The sequence below is a fragment of the Protopterus annectens genome, chromosome 1.part2 (genome assembly GCF_019279795.1).
Source record: "Protopterus annectens isolate FY-2018-M chromosome 1.part2, PAN1.0, whole genome shotgun sequence".
Taxonomy (NCBI): Eukaryota; Metazoa; Chordata; order Ceratodontiformes; family Protopteridae; genus Protopterus; species Protopterus annectens.
In genome coordinates, this window is record NC_056727.1 from 110,126,854 (window position 1) to 110,142,182 (window position 15,329).

At 39.6% G+C, this 15,329-nt stretch overlaps 1 protein-coding gene across 1 annotated transcript in view; it reads right to left on the reverse strand.

Annotated features, from left to right (window-relative positions):
• The window catches only part of PSME4 (proteasome activator subunit 4), a 2,990,260-nt gene that overhangs the window by 2,175,234 nt on the left and 799,697 nt on the right, over positions 1-15,329 (reverse strand). The window contains exon 10 of the mRNA XM_044055122.1: positions 5,227-5,492. Within this exon, the coding sequence (XP_043911057.1) occupies positions 5,227-5,492 (266 nt within the window). The remainder of the gene's footprint in view (positions 1-5,226; positions 5,493-15,329) is intronic.

Consider the following 15,329-nt stretch of genomic DNA (forward strand, 5'->3'; position numbering starts at 1 on the left):
CAATATATACAAAAATATAGACATGTAAACTCACCTACACAACCACCCCTAAATACAGAGGGGAAGGAGGAGGGTAAATTGGACTGAATGGAATCCCCGAACATCTATATTTATGGTAGGTACAAAACTGTACAATGTCCTCCGTCCTCCATTGCTGCAGTCCTGACTATTGGGTAGAATCCCAAAGCAGAGGTAAGGGAGGCTGGCAAATCATAAAGAAGTAGGAGCTGACAACATGCCTTGCAAAACAGCTGTGGCAAAACCAGCCCTAGACTTAGAGTAGATAGGAAGGTGATAATGCTTAGAGAAAGTATGCACTGAACTCCAAGTAGCTGCTTCCAAAATATCCTTAGTTGCCACCCCCCTTAGAAATGCTGTTGAAGTGGCAGTAGCCCTAGTGGAATGAGGCCTAATCCCAGCTGGAATCTCCTTGCCATGATGGGAATAACAAAATGCAATGCAAAAGCCAATCCACCTAGAAACTTTTAGTTATGTACTCACCATAACTTCAGATGTTTGGGATCCATCTCGCCTACATTCTGAATGATGGGTTAGTCTCTTATTGGCTGAGCTTACTATATCCCAGGATGCACCACCAACAGTCCCCCAGATCTAGTTTGTCCGCATACATGCACACATGCATACCCTGCTTATATAACATCGTCAGATGAAACAAGATAAAAACAGTGGAGCTCAAAACCGTTCTATCTCTTCTGATCTGCAAGGCAGGGGAAGGAATGGATCCCAAACATCTGAAGTTATGGTGAGTACATAACTAAAAGATGTTATGTGATCCTATCTCGCCTATTCTGAATGATGGGACAGCGTCCTAGCACCTGAATCCTGGGTGGCTCACTGGAAAACACTCCTGAGTACCGTGGAACCAAATGAAGCTCGCCTTTAGATGCCACATCCAATTTGTAGTGGGAAATGAGGGTGTGCGTTGGACCAAGTAGAAATAGCGAGCTTGGAATGAAAAGCTATAGAAGTAGCCATAGCTCTGGTAGAATGAGCTTTGATAGATGATGGTTGCTTATTTGAAGAAGAATAGGCCTGAATTATGCAATCTCTGATCCATTTTGAGATTGTAGCTTTTGTGATGGTTTGGCCCAATTTATTATCTGAGAAGGACACAAACAACTGGTCTGACTTACGGTTGCTGGGTCCTGGCTAAATAGAAGCGTAATTGCCTGTGAACATGCAATTTATGGAGAGTGTATTCTGCCTCATTAGAGAATTTTGGAAAGAAAACTGGTAGTTCTAGGGGGGACAAAGGATGGATTAGGCCTAAGAGATACTCTATCTTTGTGGAAAATCAGATATGGTGGTTTAATAGACAGGGCTTGAAGTTCTGAGACTCTTCTTGCTGAAGTAATAGCCACTAAGAATGTTCCATGACAGATATTTTAATTATGGGTTTAGAGACCATTCTGTCCTGCTTAGTTTGTCCGCCAATACATTTGACTTTCCGGGATGTGGCTCATGGCCTCTCTGCAAAGGGGATACGATCTGGTCCCTCCTTGTTTGTTCAGATACCAAACCACCGACATGTTGTCTGTGTGGATGGCGATGATACCCTGAGGAAGGAACTTGTGTAAGGCCTGTAGGGATCGGCACAGCCCTCATCTCCAACACGTTGATGTGGAGAAGAGCTTCGTCCGAAGCCAGGATCCCTGAACTAGCCTGCCCAGACAATGCCCCCCACCCTATCTGGGAGGCATCTGTGGGAGAACAAAGGGTTTGCCCTGATCTAAGTTGGATGTCTTTTGCATATTTCCGTAATCATGATGAGATGATTGAGTGGGAGATCTTGAAAGGTCCATTGAGTTGATAAGAGCCACTGAAGAATCCTCATGTGTAACCTTGCTAGAGGAACTGCAGACATTGAGCCTAGAACCTGCAGGACCATCCTGGCTGGGGCTTTGGATCTCGAGATCAGAGCTTGCACTTGGCCCTGTAATCAATCTTGAGTCTATCTCTGCTCCTATAAACTTTATGCTGAGAGGGCAGCAAGACAGACTTTGACCAATTGAATGTAATCCCCAGGGAAACACCCAGGGAGATGGTGGCTTTGAGATTGTCCATAAGTAGATGCCTGGTGGTGGCAGTCAGAAACACTTGGAATCCAAGGCTCCTCAGGTGAGCAACACTTGGTGAACACCCTGGGGGCTGTGGTGAGGCCAAAGGGCAGAGCACAAAATTGGTAATGACTGGCTCCCAGGCTGACCTTCTGGTCGCCTGATGTATCGGTATGTGATAATAGGCGTCCTTGAGGTCTATGGAGCACATCCAAACATCCTTCTCTAACAATGGGAGAATGGATGATAGGTTCAGTCTGCTGAGATCCAATATTGGTCTCAGGTCCCCTGTCTTTTTTGGCACTAAACTGACAGAAAAAAGTAGTTAATAAAGCTACTCAGCCCAGCCAGCTCGAGACCACGTCCTTGCAGTTAAGCGGCAAACGAGATCTGGGGGACTGTTGGTGGTGCATCCTGGGATATAGTAAGCTCAGCCAATAAGAGACTTCGCTCTTTGCATAGCGCGTGCCGAGTCGGAGCCGAGGGATCGGCTCCGAACCCATCATTCAGAATGTAGGCGAGATAGGATCACATAACATTAGTTTGTTTTGACACAGGCTTGCCCTGAGAACTCAAAGCAAAAGAAACAAACAACTGCTGAGACTGCCTAAAATCCTTAGTCCTGCTTAAATAATAACGCAATTGCCTGTGTACATCTAAAGTGTGCAAAATCTTTTCCCCTTTATTTTGAGGGTCTGCAAAAACGGTAAATGAATAGTTTGGTTTAAAGCCACACTAGAAACCACCTTAGGCATAAAAGAAGGATTAGTAATGATGATACCCTATCCTTATGGAAAATCAAAAGGGCTCTACTGCCATAAGGGCCTGCAACTCAGACACCCTTCTTGCAGAAGTAATAGCCAACAGAAAAGCAGTCTTCCATGACAAGTATTTCAATTCAGTAGTAGCTGCAGGCTCAAAAGGTTGTAGAGTAAGTTTTTCCAACACAAAATTGAGATCCCAAGCAGGAGTAGGAGCTCTCTTATATTCTTTGCCCTCTAAGAAACTGCTTGAACAAAGGATAACATAGGTGGGTCACAATCATAGTGAGCTGAAATTGCTGCAGCATGAATCTTTATGGAAGAGAAGGACAAACCTTTGTCCAATAATTCAGTAAGATATTGAAGAGCCACACTCAAATTAGGCTCAGAAATCTCCAAATTCTTTGCTGTACTCCAAAATAAAAATCTCTTCCATTTTTCTGCATACACTTTCCTTGTACTAGGTCTTCTAGCTTCCATAATCACATTCAAAACTTGTTGAGGAAGTTGAGACCTGCTGTGTTTCAACACAGAATATGCCAAGCTGTTAGATGAAGAGAGTGTAGCTTGACATTGAGCAGATGACCGTCCTTCTGAGATAACAGATGAGGAATCAGAGGTAAAGGCCATGGAGGCTTCTTTACCAGACTGTACCAGTGTTGCCGAGGCCAATCTGGAGCTATCAAAATCATCCTTGGCCTGTCTTGTCTGACCTTTAACAGTACCTTTGGAAGAAGAGGTAGAGGTGGAAAGGCATACACATGAAGGTTTTTCCAACTGAACTGTGTGATGAAACCCCTTTGTGCAATACTTTGGCAGCTGGTGGTTTAGTGGAGAAGCGAACAGATCTATGTCTGGAGTTCCCCATGACACTGTCAGTTTCTGAAATACATGAAGATCCAGTTTCCACGGGATCCATGATTTGTCTGCTTAACACATCTGCTAAGGAGTTCTGTGCTCCTGGCAGAAACCTTGCCTGAAGAGGTCTCCCATAAAATCATTGCTTGCCTGCATAGAGGATAAGAATGTGTTTCCCTGCTTGTTGATGTACCACATGACAGTTGTGTTGTCTGTTAGAATCAACACCTGCCCTGGAAGAAGAAACTCCTTGAAAGCCATTAATGCAAACTGGACTGCTAACATCTCTTTCATGTTGATATGTAGATGCTGTAGTCTGGCAGGCCACTTGTCTTGTATCCACTTTCCATTTAGATGAGCTCAGATTTGACTTGCCTCTGGCCAGTCCCTTGTTTAGGTGACATTTTTTGAAGGCAAGGTATTATTGGAATGACAGTGTCCAAATCCTGGCAGTGCTGTGTCCATACATTTTGAGATACCATTGTAACTTCCTCATATGCAGTTTGGCATTGGGAAGCACCAGAATACAAGATGCCATGAACCCTAATGCTTGAAGGACTGTCCTTGCAGTCAGCACGGACTGATGAGATAGTTGATGGAAGTAAAGTGACAGACTCTTTTGTTTGTCCAAAGGCCATCTGGGCTGCTGTATTCAGTCTCACACCCAGAAAGCACATGTCTTGAGAGGGTACTAGACTGGACTTTATTTCGCTCACAGAATACCCTAGGGCATCTTAGCACTGATAAAACATATTCAGGTGGTGTAGAACTTCTTTTTTTTTCTTGAGCCAGAGGCAGGCAGTCGCCCAAGTAAAGATAGATTTGAATTGAGAACTGATAATGAGAATGAGAATTTTATAGGCACATGAAGGTAAGCTTCTTTGAGATCTAAAGTTACCATCCAGTGATTTTTGCCCAGCAGAGGTAAAAGCTTGTGTAACAAACATCTTGAACTTGGAATGTGTCAGATAAGTGTTGAGGATAGATAAATCCGAAATAAAATCTGTAACCGTGGTGAATGATATCCAACACCCATTTGTCTTGAGTAATTAAATGCCTTTACACCCCTAGGGCCCTTGAGAAATAGTTCTGGTCCTCAGGGACCTAGACTAAACAAATATATATGATTGCACCCTATAATACATCTACTGAATACTTACCTGACAAATCCAGTTTACCTTTATAGTTTTGTACATACATAATGTATATATTCAGTTCTTAATTCTGCTTAGACCTTACTCCTCTGTATCTCAAGAGTTGTAACCACGTCCAACTGTACTTTTAATAGCAAATCACTTGTACTACATGCCTTTTCCTTTTTTTGCTCAGTTATCATAGTACATTTTCATATTTCTACTGCAACTCCCAAGCTGTGGCTGAAATGGGTCCACACTGGATCAGTACACTAACTTGGTTAACAAATCTAAATAAAGCATGTAACAATAGCAGAAACCAGTGCCTGTTACTGCTCCTGCATTCATTTAATACATTTTCATAAATGTAAGTGTGCTAGTTTGATAGCAACTCACCTTTCAAGAACAGGAGGAATGACTAGCTCTGGACGCATCAGTGCAAGGTTCTGCAAAGCCTGGGCTGCTTCCAAACTGCCTGTCCTACTGAACATACCCAAAAGAACAGGCTGCTTAATGCTTTCTACAAAATCTGTAACATCTTGGTCCGTCAGTTTACAGCTGTCTGGTACTGGTGTCATCCATGTTGGCTTCTTGTATCTCTCACGATGAAGTCTTTTAACAACACTGGCAGGTAACCTTTGCAACAACTTCATGAGTTTTAGCTAATGAACGTAAGAAATAAAATTTATATCAGGAAGCCTGACCAAGAAAAAATACAGTGTGTTCAAAGAAAACAAAAATTCAGAAACTAAAATGCCAACTTAAAAACATTCACTGTTATAATTAGAAGCTCTCAAAATACAGATGAAGTACACAAAAAAGCAAAGAAAGGGAAGCTAAAATGTAATTGCCAAAACATTCAGTAATAAAACACAAAGCACTTTCGTGTGTACATGCTTTCAGACAAGTTCTGAGTGGCTTAAATGACAAACCTAAGGATTCAAACAGCAAGACACTATATACTTCAAACACAATACTTTTAAAATCAACTTGAAAAATCCTACAAAAATAACATCTGTTAAAAAAATAAGCAACAAATATTAAAACCAAGATGTAAAATAAAGCTCAATGGAGCATTTGAAAAGCAATAAAATAATAACTACACTTCTTATTATCCAGTAGCTCTCCATTTCAAAACATTTTTGATGTGGACTTGATTGCTATTATTTGGTAGATGGCTAACATACAATTCTAAATTGACAATCTTAACTTCTCCAAAGGTGTTCGAATTCTTCCCAAATGAGAAACAGTATACAAGGGATTTACTACCAGTTCTGACTTTATGGCACGTCCTCTGAGTGCTTTCGACTGGTTTGACCCAAAGCAGAAAGCCTCACACAACAGCGAGATGAAGCACTCATGCAGAATCACACTCATGACATTTATGGGTGTTCTGCAACGTCTGTCTATAGACTAAAAATGTATGGACCACTATTAACAAACATGCATCTGTCAGCAGTTGTTGCATCCTCCTTAAATAACCTCATAGGTGGGTAGGCGATACAAATGTAAAAAAGGGAGCACTCAAGAATAAGTACACTGTCTGCCTTTTCATGAACTGAAAAAGCAGGCTAAATGATTCACACACACAATTTACATATAAATATTTATTTACTAGTCTGGAAGGTAGGCTGCTCTAAAGACAATTTTCAATCACCGCTTCACCAAAAAGCACAAAATATGCTCAACAGATGTTCACAGAACACAAAATAAGGTAACCAGGAAAAAAAATACTGAACAGCTTCATTACAAATCCTACATTGTGATCACATTGAAAAGCCAGTGTAAGAAAAAAAAAACTGAGTAAAATAAGTGATGTATGAGGCAACAATTAAGGACAATCAAAACAGGTGTTTGCTAATACCAGAACAAATACAGTTATTCACTATCCCTGAAGATTAAAGCAGTTCCCATAAACCCTAAAGCAATGAAAGACACTTGCCAATTTGTAATGCAAGATCTCTAACCAACTCCACAACTCATTCTTTTCACAAACTAAAAACCACAGAACACACACGTGAGCAAGTCCTACTTACATGTAACAGTAGACGTCTGAATTTCATACTGCCTCAGTAGAGTATGGGTTCTGTTTCTGAACAAACCCACACTGGCAGCTTTCCAGAGCTTACACTTTCTGCCTCAGACCCCCTGTGATGGGGGCTTGGCTAAGCTAAAAAGAAACAAGGACCAGAAGCAAGAAGTTCCTGAAACCAGCAAATTCACAGCCAAAAACAGCAACACAAACAAAACCAAACAACAACACAACAAGGTAGGACACCATCAAATTATATACAAAATAAGGCATGCTGCCACTGCGGCAGTGTGAAATTCGAACATACACTGTTACAGGTTAAGTAGGACTTACACAACTATACTATGTTCATCATTTACACTGCTTCAGTGGCACACAGGTAGACGTCCAAGCCTTAACCTACCTGAGAGGAGGAAAGATAAGGATCCAGGAGCCCCTGCAGAATGGTCATTGCATAGCCTACACTAGCACAAGGAAAAAAAATCCAGTCTGTAGTGCTTTGTAAAGATATGAACACAGGACCAGGTTGCTGCCTGTAAAATGTTACTACAGTCCACTCCTTTCCAATATGCAGCCTAACAGGATTTGGCTCTGGTGGAATGCACCTTAACATTACCTGGAACAGATTATCATGGTGAGAGCAATAGCAGATGACAACTAATGAGCAATTGTTTGTTTAGAGAGAGGTTAACCCTTTTTAACCCCAGCGAAGGAAATATAACAGCTGTTCAGTTTTCTTAAAGGGTTCAGTTCTGTTAAGGTAGTGCCTGAACTGCCTGTGCATATCCAAGGTATTCAGAACCTTCTCACTCCTGTTTTGGGGTTCTAGAAAGAAAACTGAGAAACTGACAGCTGGACTCAGGGTAAACTCTGTGTCACTCGTCCAGTCAGTATAAAATAGAGCCTTCGTTGGGTCTGTTCAAGCAACTTTATTATGTACAAACACATCAGGATTGAGGCTTAATAACTTTAACTTAGGTAAACTTATAAACAGACTAGCTATTACATTCATACATGCTCACTCTCTGGCTGCACTCTCAAAATGGCATTGAAGTTAACACGTGCTTGTTATTTATATGCACATGCTGACCTTGAAATGCTTCTTAAAGGTAGAAACACACACACACTATTCTACATCCTCCCTCTTTGAGAAATGATTCATGCAACTGATGCAAATAATTCTTTGTCATGCAATTATACAGAACTAAATACATACAGACAATTATGTCCAGGTTGCTGTGTATTTCACACTAGGTCTGGAAATACGACCAAATCCTGTGACATAGAAATTAGAATTAGATCTAGCAAATGAGACGGTCTCTGCTGAATGTTCAACTTTGGGGATATCAGGAATGGAAGTAGAAAGTAAAACACGTTCTGCTACAGGAACATTGTCAGGACTGCACTGAGATCTAGAGTCTGTATCACAGCAACAATGCTGCGGTATCGATTCTGATACAGGAAGAAGATGGCTGCGATTTCACTTCTACTCCACACCGTCAAACTCTACAAAAGTAGGATCTCATCTTGGCACATATACCTGTTACTTGACCAATCCGGTCGAAACCTTTCACCGTTTGTATCTTCACTGTCTCTCCTTCTTTCAAAGGATGAAGAAATCTGTTTGATTCATCATAACTGGATTTCTGGATAGAATGCTTTCCGAATAGTTGAGCTCTAATTGTCCTGTTGTTCTTAGCTTTAGGCCTCAACAAATAGACGATGTTGTTCTGGTTTACCTAGAAAGAAGTCTCTGAGCAGGAGAGCCAAGTATATCATCATAGGGTATGTTTCTGACATTAAGCAAATTCAAAAAGACATCAGAATTACCAAGCTTTGACTTCTCTAGTAATTGCTTTGCATTCTATACTGCACGTTCAGCTCTGGACTACTAGTAACATGTACAAAGTCCCACTCTTTTGCAAATTTCTGAAACAACTGACTAGTACGTCGGGTACCAACGTCAGAAATAACTTTGTGTGGACTACCATGGACTGAGAAATGACTTTTCAACTTGGTAATAACAGCAGTGGACATTAGATTAGGTAGTAAATCAATCTCAAACCAGTTCAAATAAGAGTCTCTTAACACTATGTAATGCTGACTGTTCTACTCAAATATATCAGTGGCTACTGTTGACCAAGGTAGTTCAGGAACTTGAATTAGATGAAGTGGTTCTTCAATATGCAATAGTATTAAACCACATTTGCATGAACAGGAAGAAAGTACTCTATCACTGTCTTTTGCTAGAGAAGATCAAAATACTAGTCCTCTTGCCCTTCTTTTGGTAGATTCGGAACCTGGGTGACCACAATGGAAAATCTGGATATATTCATGTTGTAAGGAAGCGGGAACAACAATTTTAGGACATTTGAAAATAATGCCATCTTTCATCAACATCTCATCTCTGTAAGGAAAATAAGCTTGCACTTCGGGTGGTACACTAGATTGCTTTGACGGCAATCCAACATTAATGTAGTGGTTGAGCTTTTACAAAACTGGATCAGTCTCTGTATGATCTCTCAGCTCATCAAGTCTCGTGGCTGAAATATTACTCGCTTCCATGACATCAAAGTCAAAATTCTCTGCATGGAGCTGTTCTGTTGTAGTTCTGGGTGATATGGATAAGGTATCAGCCAGATAAAGAAGTCTGCCTTTTGTATAGACCATTTTGAAGTTATACTTTTGCAATTTGAGCATCATTCTTTCTCACTGGAGCTGAATGCATAGGCTTCTTTAAAACAGTAACTAGAGGTTGATGCTCACTTTCATTTGAATAACTTAATCATAGATATAATCATGAAACTTTGAACATGGAAATACTATTGCCAAAAGTTCTTTCTCAATTTTAGCATGGTGCATTTCAGTTTGGGTAAGAGTTCAAGATGCATAGGCTACTGGTCTGCCCTCTTGAAGAATAACTGCGCCAAGACCAAACTCTGAAGTATCACAGGAAAGAGTTACTGGTTTACTGACATCATAGTATATTAATGTAGGTGGGGTGGCAATTTTCTGCTTAAGGTCTTCAAATGATTTTGGTGCTGTTCCAATTAAGACCATATAATATTTTTGCACGTCAGCTCTCTCAAAAGTGCTGTTAACTCACTGAAGTCTGGTATCTGGTATAAACTTGCCTAAATAGTAGACCATGCCAAGAAAATGTTGTAGAGCTTGAATATTATCTGGAGATGGCATCTCAAGAATGGCTTTTTACTTGGATGGGCCTGGTTGCAAGCCAGTGCTAGTAAATAAATGATCTACATATGTAATTTCTAGTAGTCTGAATTTGCAATTCATTGAGGATTGAGCTTAAAGTTCACTTCAAGTGCTCTGTCTTGAACTCTCTTAAGGTTCCTGTCATGCTCTGCTTCACCACTGCCTTCTGTGACTGGACAGATCACATCTTGCTGCACCATTTTATCCAACTGAGCTTTAACTTTATTCTGCATAGCTGTCATGCTCTGCTTCACCACTGCCTTCTGTGACTGGACAGATCACATCTTGCTGCACCATTTTATCCAACTGAGCTTTAACTTTATTCTGCATAGCTATCAGAACTTTTCTTGCCAGTATGACCACTGGCCTGAAACCTCTGTGTCTAATTTCATATAATACACAACTGGAAGTTTGCTCAACTTGTCACCGAAAACATCAGCATACTCTGAGAAAACAGCTTCAGTAAAATTGGAACCAGGATATGTTCTTATATGATGAACTTCTTTGGTAAATGATAGTAAATTCATTCTCAAACTGTCGCCGAGACTCAATAATGACTGCACGAGTCTTTGGACTATATAGAATAACAAGTTGTAACACTTTCTAGCCAAATAACATGAAATCACTACTGAACCTTCAGTGTGAATTTCTTCAGCTCCATAAACAACATGTTTCACACAACTAGCCACATTGAGTTGCTTACCAGTTCTCACCTTAGCAAATGTGTCTGCTGACATAACATTACACTTGGAGCCAGTGTTTACTTTAAGCTCTGTGGATTTACCACTGATCTGGATAGTACAAAACACTTCAATCTTTGCCAACAAATTGACTTCATCAACTGTTTCACCAATTACTGACACACCATCAACATCAAAAGTAAAATTATAGCTCTCTACATGATCAACTTGCTTTTTTGAGTGACCCTTCCTTATAACTGTGTGAGGTTTACTTGAATTGCAAAACTACTGAAAATTTTTCCATTTTTTACACTTGAGGCATTGCTGACCAAATGCTAAGCATTTTTCTATTTTAGACTCATGACTGGCATCACAATTGTGACAGTTAACGATAAAGCTGGATTTGGGTTTTGCTGACTCACCATTGTATTGCACTGAGCATGTTCTTTTCTTAGCACTTGCTGGAAAACTATGGGGTCTCCAAGGAAAACCTGCAGGGGTTGCAGCTGCCGTGTGCTAAGTCCTGCTTCTGCTAGCCACGTGTTGCATGCTGTCTACATTTGCTCTGGAGACTGCTGAAACCATGTTCTTATCACTTGCAAGCATACTTGTGTGCTTTTCTGTAACTTCCCGAATTTGACAAATCTCAATAGCTTTGCTCAGCATTAAATCATTGTCATGAAGCAATTTTTTTTCACTGCAACACTATTAACACCACATACAAGCCTGTCCTTCATTAACTCATCTTTTAAGCCCCAAAACAGACACATTTTAACCTTGTTTCTGCAAAAGTTTCCCCTAGTTTCTGATCTCTTGTGTAAAACAAATGCCTCTCTAATGTAACATTTGTCTGGGGGTTACACATTTCCCTGAATGTGCATTTCAAACATTCGGCTTCTTCCCTTGATTCAGCCTGTACAACAATATGACAGCTTTCACCTTCTCCCTCATATACTGCTGGTGCATACACAAATGAACGCTCTCTTTCAATAGCCTCTGACCCAGCTAGGTTTAGCAAAATAAATGCCCTAGTGCATGCATCTTTGTCAGAATAAGCTACTTGTATAAAAATATCATACTCTTGCTCACATATTCTCCAGTTCTCTGCAGTATTCTGATCAAACACAAGTGGTGATGGTTTTCAAATTCTGTCTGCCATATTAACACATACCAGTGAAGACTTTTGCAAGTATGCATGAACATACACACATACATATGCCAAAAATTTATGCCAGTATTTGTAACTATGCCCAATAGCACAACAAGCCTCAGAACAACTGAACTTTGTGAAATAAGCCTCTCAGGCCCCGAATACTCTTGAAGTAACTGTACTGTAAGAAATCACCTCTTATCAATGTAAGAAACATTGCAAAATAACTGCACTGTACAAATAAAATGGGCATAAGAAGCTCAGAGTAACAATATATCCAGAGTAACAAACATTTCAAATAACTGCACTTTGCACATAAAAAGTACAGAACACACAAACTTTCCCAAAATGGCTGTACTTTCCTAAATAAATCTTTACAGTGTAAGAAACACTTTGTAATGGTGGCACTTTGTGAATAGACACACCCAGCACAAGAAATGTTTTGAAATGGCTATATTTTGACTGTACTTCATGAAATAGTTGCACTTTGCACACAAAAACTCTTCAGAATAAATGCACAGAGATAAGCACACTCTGTACACACTTTACACACTTTGAAATACTTCAAATAACTCTAGTTATGCCCTTAATACAATGCAAAATAGTAGTTATGCCAAAACACAGTACTTTGCCAGAAAACATGTAGTCACATTGCTTTGTTTATGCTTAATGTGCCTTTTTGCCCTTATTATATTCATTTTGCTTGCTTAATCTCTTTCCATGCCCATTATACTTTTCTTGTGCTCATTTTACTCTAAAGATGCCAGTTTTACTTTAGACATGCGCGTTTTGCAATTCCAAGGTAATTCTGAACTCCTTATGTGCTTTTATGATAATCATTTTATCAAATATCTTAATTTTAAACATTTTGTTTAATAAATCTTTTGTGGCTCTCGTTTGTTTAATAATGTGGTTTGCGCCCTTGTAATGCTCATTTTTTTTAATAAATAGTTTATGCAAGTTTTCATTACATTTGGCTCATTTCTGTCCCTTTTTTGTGCTCAGTTCTCTTAGTTTACCTTTATTGTTAACTCTGCACCTCGTAGCTCTGAAAAGCAGTCTCTGGCATCCCGGTTCTGACACCATGTTGCTCGTCCAGTCGGATAAAATAGACGAGCCTTCCTGGGTTCTTTATTATGTATTTTATGTACATGTTATTTATTACTTACAAACACATCAGGATTGATGCTTAATAACTTTAACTTAGGTAAACTTATAAACAAACTAGCTATTACACTCATACATGCTCACTCTCTGGCTGCACTCTCAAAATGGCTCAAGCTAGCACGTGCTTGCTATTTATATGCATGTTCTGTCCTTGAAATGCTTCTTAAAGGTACAACACACACACACACACACACACACACACACACACACGCACACGCACACACACTATTCTGCACTCTGAAACAACATTTGGCATGAAAAAGGATTAGTGTGTAAAACAACCCTGTCCTTGTGGAAAATCAGACAAGGCTGGACCACCATGACAGTTTGCAGATCAGAGTCTTGTCTTGCAGATATCAGAGCAATAAGCAAAATAGTTTTCAAATGAATTTCAACTCAGCCTGAAAGGCAGGTGAAAAGGAGTCAAGGCCAATTTTTCAAGAGCAAAGCTGAGATCCCAAGGAAGATGAATTTGTTTTGGAGATGCTCTTCAGTAAAACATTTGTTTCATGAGCTGTTTGACCACAAAAAGAGATGAAAGAGGGAAATCCATGGACAGACAAACTGAGACAACTGCAAGATACACCATGATAAATGCATAAAATAAGCCATCGTTGAGTAGCTCACAGAAATATTTCAAAATCAGGGGGTAGACACCATACCGGGGTTTCAGATATAAGTTAGGCACCCCTTAGAAAACCTTTTCTACTTGTAAACATTTTTTAGTTGCTGGTTTTCTTGCCTCATTCAACAGATGCTGCACATCTTCATAGAGCAAGTGTATAAAAGTTTTCAAGATAGAATTATTCAGGCTGTCATTAGCAATTGCTCTAAGTTGGGGTGCATCAGCCACCCCTGGCATTTTGTCAGCAAATCCAGAGCATGATGAAGCTTGTGGCAATTGCCCTTGGCCACTTCCATTAAAGGGAGAATCAACTTTGCCTGGGCCAAAAGGGGTCACAACACTGATCTTTGGTAATTCTTTCTGTATCTTCAGAAGTACTACGTATATTGGTGAAAAAGGTGGAAATGTATAAAGGAATGAGAATGCTTTTGTCCACCAAGCATGGCTGCAAGGATATCTCGGACAGAATTTTTCAACTATGTGTTTTGAAAGGAGGTAAACAGAACTATCTGAAGACTCTGATGAAGCCTGTGAATTAAATGTGAAAGCGCTTAGTCTACCATTGTGTCCGAATAAAGCAGCATTTTTCGTGTTTACCAGTGTGGTGCATCTTTTTTATTTTTTGTTTGTTTATTTTGGTACTTTTGCTTTGCCCCATGTGTGGTGAAGTATTGGTTTTATCTGAAGTATTTCCCACATCTGGACTAAATCCAGGCAGATCTCTATCCTGAATTTACACTTGTGAAGGTCCATCTGGAATCTGCTAAATCTGTCTACCACTATGCTTTGCTCTGAAGGGATATGAGGCCTGAGCTATCAGTGAATGCTGTAAGCCTAACTCTCAGACCATCACTGCTAACGGGCAAAGAGGGTATAACCTTCAATAGCCTTGTCTGTCCAGGTACTACATAAATGTGGCATTGTCAGTGACTAATAAAAGGTAATCTGGAGACTATAAGTGGTGAAGAAGTTTTAAGGTCTGAATCACCGCTAACATTTCTTCTACATTTCTGTGCTTTGTAGTGTCTGAAGGACCTCATTTGCTTTGCACTTGAACTCCCCTTGACTACTCCCCAGGCAAAGTTTGACAAGTCGATCTGGACTGGCTGAAATGTTAGTTATACATAATGCACCTGATTTTCCTTGCACTTTCTATCCCCTTCAAACTTACCTCCCTACCTCTTAGCTCAAGAAAACTGCAAAGCCTTAGCATATTATTAATAGAAGAAAGTCCAGTCAGACTTCAGTGACTGGACATTTTTCTATTGGTATATTCTCGATTTTACAATGGGCATACTGGTTGGACCAATCAGCATGCATGTTTTTGCATACTTATGAGCTACAATTGTATAATAAAAGTTAATTTTATATATATATATATATATATATATATATATATATATATATATATACATACATACACACATTTTATATATATATATATATATATATATATATATATATATATATATATATATATATACATATACATATATTTTATTTAAATATATATAATAATGAGGAAGGGGAGTTTCCAAAGGGATCCTATCTGAGCCTGAAAGATACAATTGACCAATGCAGGCTGGTGAGGAGATTCAACTGTGTGAGTCCTACAGGTGGCAATAAAAA